Below are 10,595 nucleotides of genomic sequence, written 5' to 3' on the forward strand. Positions count from 1 at the left end.
AGACAGGCAGACAGACAGACAGACAGACAGACAGACAGACAGACAGACAGACAGACAGATAGATAGATAGATAGATAGATAGATAGATAGATAGATAGATAGATAGATAGATAGATAAAGTGATAAAGTGGGATTACAATGAACAACATAACCATATAGAAAACAACTTAGCAACTTGTTATCAAATTTCTTTCAAAAGTAATTAACTGTAAAGAAGTTGTTGGTTTTCACGCGAGACATTGCGATGACTCCCAATTGATCACGCGAGAATGAAGTTGGAACTCGCGGATTGGTCGTTTGAACACCAATTAAATCGAGGCTATCCTTCCTGAAAGGAAATCGGGATAAAAAGTTTGAGGTGGACACACAAGTTAAAGTTTGGAGAGTCGGAGGGAAAAGGTTAAATCCAGAGAGAAGATGAGCGACACAGAGGCGTCTGAGCAACCTCAGCCCGAGAGAAAAGTTATCGGTAGGGGTTCAGTGACTTTAGCGACAATAATACGTTTATTTAAGGCACATTGCAGATCATAGCAATGAACACGTCATGTATAAGGGGTGAAACACGACTGACAGGCTTTACTGACAAAATTGCCGTTTGCATTTATCAGCGGGTGTTTTTTTGTTTTGCTTTACCTTTCGACAGTAGCCTATCGTCTTTAAGATAATGATGATGGTTTCATTTTTGTGGCATACGGAAATAAAGTTTAATTAATTACTTCCACGTGCGACTTTGTATGGATAGTATCGATAAAGCTGTAGATTAATGCTTTTTAGAAACCACGTTTTACCCTCATTCTATTTGGAACTTATTTGACCATTTAGTAACTTCTCACTGGGCAGTCTGATTGTCTCTTGTTGGGATTTAATATGCCGTTTCTGTAATTACAGCATAAAGAGAAATGAAAGGAACATGCCTGGTAGGATCTTAAGTTGTTCATATTAGAAGCAGACCAGCGTTTGGCTGTTTACACCGTGAGACTTCGTTGATGGGAGGGATTTAACTGCAGGTGTGATGCATTTCGTTCTAGTCAAAATAACATTTTAGATATCTTCAATGCATATAATGACTAGTCATAATCACATTGTAGATATCTTAATTCCAATTACGACGAGTCAAAATTGCAGAATAGATATCTGGAATTGGAATTTTGACTAGTCAAAACTAAATTATGACTAGTACAGCAAGGAGTATTTAATGCTAAGGTCCTGCGTCTTTGGGTCATTTTAAACTGTTTTATACAGAAGTAATTCAAAAGTATGGAAATAAAAATGTACTTGCCATAGTGACGCCCTATTGAAGATATCTATGATGTCATTACAGATATCTTAAATGGAGTTTTGACTAGTCATAAAGTATTTAGAGATATCTCTAATCCGATTTCTTACTACTGCAATTACAATTGCAGATATCTCTAATTGTCATTGTGACTAGTCAAATTATAATTATGACTTGTCAAAATACATTTGTTCCTATCTTAAATTATATTTATGGATAGTCAAAACAAACTTTTAAATGCTAAACCGGCTTGCCATATTACTTATTTTCTGTTTGACCGCACCACCTGATATCCTCTACAGAGAAACAAGTGCACCCGTCTGTTACGAAATACATTAGGCATCTAGCCTATAAATATCTACTAGAGACAGGCAGACAGACAGACAGACAGACAGACAGACAGATAGACAGATAGACAGATAGATAGATAGATAGATAGATAGATAAAGTGGGATTATGACATTACAATGAACAACATAACCATATAGAAAACAACTTAGCAACTTGTTATCAAATTTCTTTCAAAAGTAATTAACTGTAAAGAAGTTGTTGGTTTTCACGCGAGACATTGCGATGACTCCCAATTGATCACGCGAGAATGAAGTTGGAACTCGCGGATTGGTCGTTTGAACACCAATTAAATCGAGGCTATCCTTCCTGAAAGGAAATCGGGATAAAAAGTTTGAGGTGGACACACAAGTTAAAGTTTGGAGAGTCGGAGGGAAAAGGTTAAATCCAGAGAGAAGATGAGCGACACAGAGGCGTCTGAGCAACCTCAGCCCGAGAGAAAAGTTATCGGTAGGGGTTCAGTGACTTTAGCGACAATAATACGTTTATTTAAGGCACATTGCAGATCATAGCAATGAACACGTCATGTATAAGGGGTGAAACACGACTGACAGGCTTTACTGACAAAATTGCCGTTTGCATTTATCAGCGGGTGTTTTTTTGTTTTGCTTTACCTTTCGACAGTAGCCTATCGTCTTTAAGATAATGATGATGGTTTCATTTTTGTGGCATACGGAAATAAAGTTTAATTAATTACTTCCACGTGCGACTTTGTATGGATAGTATCGATAAAGCTGTAGATTAATGCTTTTTAGAAACCACGTTTTACCCTCATTCTATTTGGAACTTATTTGACCATTTAGTAACTTCTCACTGGGCAGTCTGATTGTCTCTTGTTGGGATTTAATATGCCGTTTCTGTAATTACAGCATAAAGAGAAATGAAAGGAACATGCCTGGTAGGATCTTAAGTTGTTCATATTAGAAGCAGACCAGCGTTTGGCTGTTTACACCGTGAGACTTCGTTGATGGGAGGGATTTAACTGCAGGTGTGATGCATTTCGTTACGTAAAAGCTTCACATTATCAGCCATATGTAATTGCCCATATTTACCCGTTGGATCGCATAGTAATAAGAAAACTCTTCCTATCGGGCCAAAAAACGTGAGTTTTAGACTACCTTTATGACTTGAATAAAGTTGTGACCTGCGCTTGAGTGGCCAAAGTGGTTGAAGGGTCTTAGTTTGTAGTTGATTCAGACACATGGCCCACAGTGTTCAAATGAGTCGGTTCCTTGGGCTTTGCCTGAGCATACGAATCCTGCCAGATCTTATCACTAGATGGTGATATACTATTTTTATCTATTACAGCGACAGGTGTGCAGGGAACTGTGAAATGGTTCAATGTGCGCAATGGATATGGCTTCATCAATAGGTATGTTTATAATAAGTAAAGGAATCCTCACCTGACTAACTATGCACAGTCTGATGGATACTGTGGGGTCCAAACGTCTGAGACCACTAGTGTCCCCCCCCCCCCCCCCCCCCATTTAAAACAGCAATTTTCATTACAAATTTGATCAGTGACCTAAAACACTGTCTGAAATGTAAAATTCTAAAACCTTATTTCCATGTTTCAAAGAAGAAAGCCCAGATGTTCAAAGTGATCTCAGGCTTCTGGACCTCTCTTTGTGTGTGATCGTATTGCTAATCAAGCATTTAAATAATTGGTTTTATCTGTTCTCAGAATAAATATTGGTTAAAATGTTCACTGAAATTTAAAAATTTAATTGAATGCTCTTTGTTTCTCAGAAATGATACTAAAGAAGATGTATTTGTTCATCAGGTAATGACTTTATAAACACAGCAACATTTAATTTAGACTTAATTCATTTTAAAATAGAAACTCTCTAAATTAAAGGTTATGGAGTAATGCCACTAGTGTGTCATATTGAACAAATGTTTGACGCATGGTAAATGCAGTGTATATACATGACATTCTTCCCTAGTAAGTTTAAATGACATTACAAAAAGTAAAACCTATTGAGATCACCTTTACATTTATTTTAAAGTTAAATTGTTTCTAAGAATTTTTTTTTCAAATTCTTACTTTAAATTGCAGTTTAACCCACCCAGCATTGTTTAAAATTGATGTTATACTAAGGTTTTGCCTTTTCCCTTTGTGCAGACTGCAATAAAAAAGAATAACCCAAGAAAGTTCCTCAGAAGTGTGGGGGACGGTGAGGTTGTGGAGTTTGATGTTGTCGAAGCAGCTAAAGTATGTGGTATCTGGATGTATCAAAAGAGTGTTGAGGAATATTGTGTTTAATAACTTATCCTCTAAAACTGAGCCTTTATTTCAGGGCTCAGAGGCAGCAAATGTGACCGGTCCAGGGGGTATACCTGTCAAAGGCAGTCGATACGCCCCCAATAAACGAAGATTCCGTAGGCGCTTTTACCCCCATAATGCACAACCTGCTGAAGGAGAGGAGAAATCTGGGGGGGCTCCAGCAGGGCCCATATCTGAGGGAGAGGGCAGTGAAGTGAAAGGAGCCCCTCGGCCACATCCTCGGCGCCAGCGCCCACGCAGAAGACCTATTCAGCCACAAGGCGAGGTGAGGTCATTTAAATGCTTTTTAACCAAAGGTCTAGTATACCTTAGATTAATAGAAGTAATTTTGAAACATTGTTAGTAAATTGAGAATCTTGTAGGCTCTGGTGACATTTCACAGAGTACATGAGTTACATTGAGTACGTTTACATGGACAACAATACTCAGATTTTAATACGATTAAGACAATACTCTTATTAAGAATCTACTATGTTAACAGAGATTTTTGATTACCTTAATCCGGCTAAAGTCACAATCGAAGTAAACACTAATCGTATTAAGTCGTGGAGTATTCCTATTTTAGTCGTGTTATTGAAGTGCAGTAAAGTCATGGAAACACCTTAATCACATTATTACCGTTGTGTAGGACTTTTCGCAACTTTTGCAACAGGATACACACACGGCAGTGGTCAACTGTTTGACGGCAAATAAAAGAGCTTCCACACCGCCATCGTCTGTATGCACGTACAAATAATTAACTGCACTTGAAGCTTTCATAAAATTAAAAATGAAACACCCTAAACTGTACACGGCATCATCACGAAGACGAACTATGTTTATACCTGAAATTCTGGAGGGGACGTTGGATGGCGTCACGTGGGGACGTAATGACGTGTGCCATTAATCGAACTATGTACTATAACATGTAAAACGGGAACATGAAAATAATACTCAAAGTAATGTAAACACCATAATCATAATATTGGCTTATTTAGAACAAGTTAAATAATTAGATTACTGATGTCCATGTAAATGTAATCAGTGTGTGTTCAATGTGAACTTTAAATATTGAGTATGATAAGCCTTTAAACAGCTAATTGTTTTAGTGCACACAGCTGGTCAGTGAGCAGTTTTCTTGTCTCTGCTTTAGGGAGAAGCTGGAGAGAAGAACGAGGAAGTAGATGGTGCCCAGCAGAGGCCGCCACCACGCAGGTTCAGACCTCGATTTCGAAGATTCATATCATCACTTGTATATTTGGAGTTTTTGTTTTTTTGTTGTTGTCTTGAATCAAGTTCACACAGTGGTGTTAAGTTGAAAGGGAAACTGGAAATAAGGAGTCGGGACAAATGTTGAGATTCCCTAAATTTTCAAAAGTGTATTTAAGGCTGGAAAAAGTTATAAATAATACATAGTTTTAAATAATTATATTTATAATGCTTAATTTATCAGCTCTAATCACTAATTATTAATAATTTGTTTTAAAATTTGCATTGTCATTTAATTACCTTAAACATGCATGTACCCTGTGTGTATTTATTGTGTTTTATGTAAACATGAAAGTCTCTTTTCTTGAACGTCCAGGCCATTACATCCTCACCCACTCCCTGGAGAGGCTCAACAGACAGTAGTCCCTGCAGAAGAGCAAGAGTCCCCCCCTAAAGAGAGCCAGACCAATAGGGAGCAGACTGAGGGGCAGCCCCGGAAACCCCGCAGACAGTTCAGTCGGCGCAGACAGAAGAAATCTGAATCTGGTGCCTCTAAAGTGAGTGATTTTCTAGAAAAATGCAGTGAAGTGAAGCTGTTGAAATTGACACCATTAGATTTGTCTTTGCTGCCTGACTTTGACGTGAACTTCTCATTAGCTGCCACAGTTCTGCAACGGGGTTATTTTCTGTTTAGCTGGACAGATAATAAATTTCTCAGATGTGATATATTTGACTTAAAAAAAAAAAAAATCTTATGTAATAGTGAATTTTGTTCAACTAGGCTATATAGATGTCTTTAAATATCTGGCTTGTCAATATTTAGGATGGAGATGAACCTGAAAAACCTGAGGCCCTGGCTGAAGCTTCTCCAAAACAATCCCTTAAAACTGATGTGAGCTATTTATGTGTATGTGTGTGTATGTATATGTGTGTGTGTATGTATATGTGTGTGTGTGTGTGTATGTGTGTGTGTGTGTGTTGTTCTCAGTGCCACTGTGCTCAACAGGGCAGCCAAAATGACGTAACACCCCCCCCAAAGAAAAACACACTGCTCCAGTCAGGCATAGGCTGGACTAGATCGTTCGTTGCAGTATGGCTAGTGCTGGACAATAATTTAATATCAATACATATGGCAATATATATATATATATTTTTCAATAACGGTGAAATTATTTTTAAACACATTTCCGATATTTCGATACACATTACCAGTGTTTCCCATACATTGATTTATTTGTGGTGTTTGACTTCATTGAATAAACATGAGCACTGCACGTTTCAAAACCAAAACGCAGCACAGGTGTTTTATATGAATGTCTTTGAAGGGAACCAACTGTCTTCAAAAAAGTTTCGATGGCATTTTCATTTTATCTGATAAAGCAGCGTTCATGAGCGCAGCGCTGCTTTGTGTACAGCCGTTACCAGGGAAACCACTGTTACTACCGCTCCAGAAGCACCTCCTGCTGTCCGTGAAACTTTTTTTTTTGTTTTTGCAGCAACTGAGCACTTTTCATATTCTTTATCCTGGCTGAAGCACTTTTGTTTCAATCTATAAGAATAATCAGCCTATGTTATGGTATAAAGTTAAATATATTAATATTAAGGTGAGCATGAGAGTCTTTTACATTTATTTGATAGTGATTTCAAATTTTTGTTTGTATGGCTAAATACAAATAAAAGGTGAACATTAATTTATTTGTGCAGTTTTTTTTTCCCGTAAAATATTATATAGTTTTATAGGAGGAGGTTTCATAGACTTGGCAAATTCATTTTTCAGAAGTCTGTAGGTACAGACATCTGTTGTGGGCATTCTTGGCAGTTTGAGGCTTTTTAAAATATTGTTCCTATTGATATCAGAATTATGGAACTAAACGAAAACAAGGAGACAAACACGCTCTACAAACTATCCCCGCAGCATTTAGGCAGGCATTTCCAACTGATTCAAACAGGGCAAAACAAATCCTGATTAAAAAAAATTAAATCAAGAATTTCTCTGGCATTTTTTTTCTTTTTGCTGAATTGAAAACATACTGAACTGTGAGACCACTGTATCGTATTGAACCGAATCGTGAATTTTGTGAACCGCTACACCCCTAATATTATTTATATATATATATTTATTAAAATTCAAACAGTATTTTGGCCATTTGTTGTTTCTTGGCATTTGTAATGTGATGTGCATGTGCCCACTACCCCATGTGCACTAACAACACTTTCTCCTTGTGTAGACCCCTCCTCCCACAGCTTCCAAGCCCTCAGAATGATATCTGTGACCTGGAAGGAATCATGTGACCTCCGGCAAGAGGTGAGACTTCCTGAGCTAAACTGGTGCTGTGTTTTGAAGGTGGTAAATAGTTTTTGCCTTCAAACTGCAACTGCTGCTGAAATACAACAGATGTTGTCAGCTTGACCACAGGCTAAACTAAGCAGCAGCTACTCTATATTCCGAAAGGCTTAATTTGATGTTTTACACCAAAAAATGAACATTTGCTGTTAATTTTCCTATCCTCAGACCATCCAAAATGTAACTTAAGTATAACAGTAAAGGTTTTTAGCTGAAACTATGGTCATTGGTGATTCATAAAATTCAAGTCAATGGCTACTGTCACTTTAAGGGTAAAAAAAAAATAGTATGTCAGGCCACACAAAATTAATATGTGGCTCCTGACAATTATATTTTGGTCTTATAAAGCGAAATGATCGGTATGTGCAAGAAACATCCAGAGAGATGTCCAGTTTGCGTGCAAATCATTCTTTTAAACGGGTTCTTTTGAGTGAACTGGATGAACCAGTTCACTAAATTGGACTAAACCATCTGAAACCGTTTTTGGCTCAAGCCAGCACAGATCTACAAGTTACTCAATCAAAACTCTCTTTTGAACGTGGCCGACAGTCACTCTTGACTTAAAATGAGCCACTATATCGGCGTATATAATCCTGTGATGCCAGTTTTTGCCAACTCATTCAGCGTTCCGGTTACTCCAATAGTACACTGAACGGAGGAAACTGTTTGGACTCGGACCGAAGAGCTGATAAGCTGCTTATACGAGTATGCATGAACCAAGTACTTGAATGAAGGAGCTAAATTGAGTTAAAGGGTTAGTTCACCCAAAAATGAAAATTCTGTCATTAATTACTCACCCTCATGTCGTTCCAAACCCGTAAGACCTCCGTTCATCTTCTGAACACAAATTAAGATATTTTGATGCATTCTGACAGCTCTCTGAACCTCCCAGAGACTGCAAGGGTACTACCACGATCAAAGTCCAGAAACGTAACAAGGAGATCGGTAAAATAATCCATGTGACATCAGGTGTTCCACCGTAATATTACAAAGCTACAAGAATACAATTTGTACGCAAAAGGAAAAAAACCCCGACTTTATTCAACTATTTGTGTCTGTGTGGTGCGGCTGACAGAACAACATGCGCTGTTTGCCTTCAGTGGATACTCTCCAAAATGGCGCTAGGGTGGAGACAAAGTAATTTTTTATTATTTTTTTTCTTGTAGCTTCGTAATATTACGGTTGAACCCCTGATGTCACATGGATTATTTTACCGATCTCCTTGTTACGTTTCTGGACGTTGATCGTGGTAGTAACCTTGCTGTTTATGGGAGAGTCAGAGAGCTGTCAGAATGCATCAAAATATCTTAATTTGTGTTCAGAAGATGAACGAGGTTTGGAACGGGTTTGGAACGACATGAGGGTGAGTAATTAATGACAGATTTTTCATTTTTGGGTGAACTATCCCTTTAAGATTCTCTTTTCTCATGGTTTATTTAAAAATGTGAGTTGATTTAAGACTAGTTTATTTACTTTATATGCACTTAATGTATTTTCTTGCACAGACCGATAATTTGCTTCCTAAGACTTCTCTATATCGTCCGGAGCCACAGGTATTAATTTTGTTGCCTGATATGCTGTTTTTGTTGTTATGGTCTTTCAAAATGACTGTAGCGGTCAACTTGCATTTTATGAATCGCCAAGAACCATGGTTTCAGCTAAAAATCTTTTGTTTAAATTTTTTTTTTTAATGCTACCGTTCTACTGAAAAAGAAAAATTACTCATCCTCAGGCTATCAAAGATATGAGTAAATTAACAGCAAATTTTCATTTTGGGCGAATTATCCCTTTTAGTGATGCATTAAAATTTGTTTTCTACAACTTCTTTTTAAGTTTCAGCTGGCAAAGGCAATTAAGCATTTACATTTTTCTCTTCCTGTGTTTCTGCATAGGTTTCTGGTTGGGTTAGTATGGGGGTAGGACCTTGCTTGTCTCGTCAAACATTCAACCATTGTGCAAACAATTGCCCCTCACTTCTACATCCTTGTCCCTCCCCCAACTTGATTCACCACTTGAGGTCAGGATCATTTATCTGTCAGGGAGAGAGAAAGAGAAGGATGGATGGAGAGGAAGGGCTGGTGGAGAAGGGAGGGTTGGGTTGATGCATCTTTAGCCATTTAAAATTAAAATTGAAAAAAAGAGAGAGAGAAACCTGCTCTGAAAGCCCATTATATTTGCAATATTTCCCCTTTGAAGTTTTGTTCTGTACTATGGGCGATGAGCAGTAGAGAAAACTTGACCAGTTTGGCTACTTTAAGTTCACCAGTGAGAGGAAATGCCATCCAGTGTGATGAGCTCTGCACAGACTCTTCTCTTACTTATAACTAGATAAAAAGGGAAAATATGCATCCAATCAAAATACAAACTGGTTTAAGATAGTCCCTTTTTCTTTTCTTTTGGTATGTTCCTTTCTTTGGTGGGGATTATGTGCAATGCCAGTGAAGTAAATAAAGTATTTGCAAAGCCTTCTGACTCTTCTTTGGACCTTTTGGTCTGATTAAGTGTGTTTGTGCCGGTCATTCTTGACAGAAAATTCAGAAGTCTGCATTCATGATTGACATCTCAAAATGTAAAAGTAGCATATGCATAAGCGTAATGTATCAATTTATCCTTGCACTCTTGTACCAAACCTTGTTGAAAAACTGGTCAACATTTTTGTGCACGTACAGTTCTTAAAAAGATTGTCAGAGAACGAAAACATGTTTTATTCAACCATATAAGTTGTCAAAAAGTTACACTTAGCTTACACCTCAAAATGTGGCATACAATGACAACAGAATTGAACATAAGGAGTATAGTTTTTTCTTTTACACATAGCACACCTTGTTTTTTTTTATTAATTCAGTTGGGTTCTATACAAACAGTTCTAGTGAATAGAAATGTGCATGTTTAAATGTATGGTGCTGTATTTAAAACTGATTTGTAAGAATGTTGGAGGTTTTATTTGTTTTTGTAATGTGTGTCAAGGATAGTGAATGACCACAGTATAAGCACTAAAAATGTGCAAATGAAGTTTTAGCTTTGTGCAAAAACTGTTAAAAAGCATTTTATAAGTATTTGACCCATTGTTACTAAAACCTTTTTAAATAATGCTAGGAACTTAAAGCGTAGTCTATGTCTACTATAGTTGTATGCAAAAGCATAACTGGTTT

The 10,595-nt window shown here is 37.3% G+C and overlaps 1 protein-coding gene across 2 annotated transcripts; it reads left to right on the forward strand.

Moving 5' to 3' along the window:
* Positions 1 to 310: 310 nt before the first annotated feature.
* On the forward strand, positions 311 to 9,908 carry LOC107568852 (Y-box-binding protein 2-A-like). Of its 2 annotated transcripts, none has more exons than XM_016254845.1 (10): positions 311 to 469; positions 2,933 to 2,996; positions 3,374 to 3,407; positions 3,750 to 3,839; positions 3,925 to 4,176; positions 5,044 to 5,105; positions 5,476 to 5,656; positions 5,923 to 5,991; positions 7,328 to 7,404; positions 9,336 to 9,908. In XM_016254845.1, exons 1-9 carry the CDS (start codon positions 418 to 420, stop codon positions 7,361 to 7,363), a joined length of 840 nt encoding a protein of 279 aa, XP_016110331.1. In that variant the 5' UTR covers positions 311 to 417; the 3' UTR covers positions 7,364 to 7,404; positions 9,336 to 9,908. The 2 variants fall into 2 exon arrangements, with proteins under 2 accessions (XP_016110331.1, XP_016110330.1); XM_016254844.1 differs by lacking the exon at positions 311 to 469 and adding an exon at positions 1,915 to 2,074.
* Positions 9,909 to 10,595: the final 687 nt, after the last annotated feature.

Source organism: Sinocyclocheilus grahami, unplaced genomic scaffold (assembly GCF_001515645.1).
Source record: "Sinocyclocheilus grahami isolate Dianchi unplaced genomic scaffold, SAMN03320097.WGS_v1.1 scaffold1287.1, whole genome shotgun sequence".
NCBI classification, from domain to species: domain Eukaryota; kingdom Metazoa; phylum Chordata; class Actinopteri; order Cypriniformes; family Cyprinidae; genus Sinocyclocheilus; species Sinocyclocheilus grahami.

Excerpts from the sequence above, each read along its gene's own strand:
- LOC107568852 (XM_016254845.1), top strand. The coding sequence starts at position 418 with ATGAGCGACACAGAGGCGTCTGAGCAACCTCAGCCCGAGAGAAAAGTT. Across the intron at positions 3,408-3,749 it reads AAGATGTATTTGTTCATCAG|ACTGCAATAAAAAAGAATAA; the intron begins GTAATGACTTTA and ends CCCTTTGTGCAG. Across the intron at positions 5,657-5,922 it reads CTGAATCTGGTGCCTCTAAA|GATGGAGATGAACCTGAAAA; the intron begins GTGAGTGATTTT and ends GTCAATATTTAG.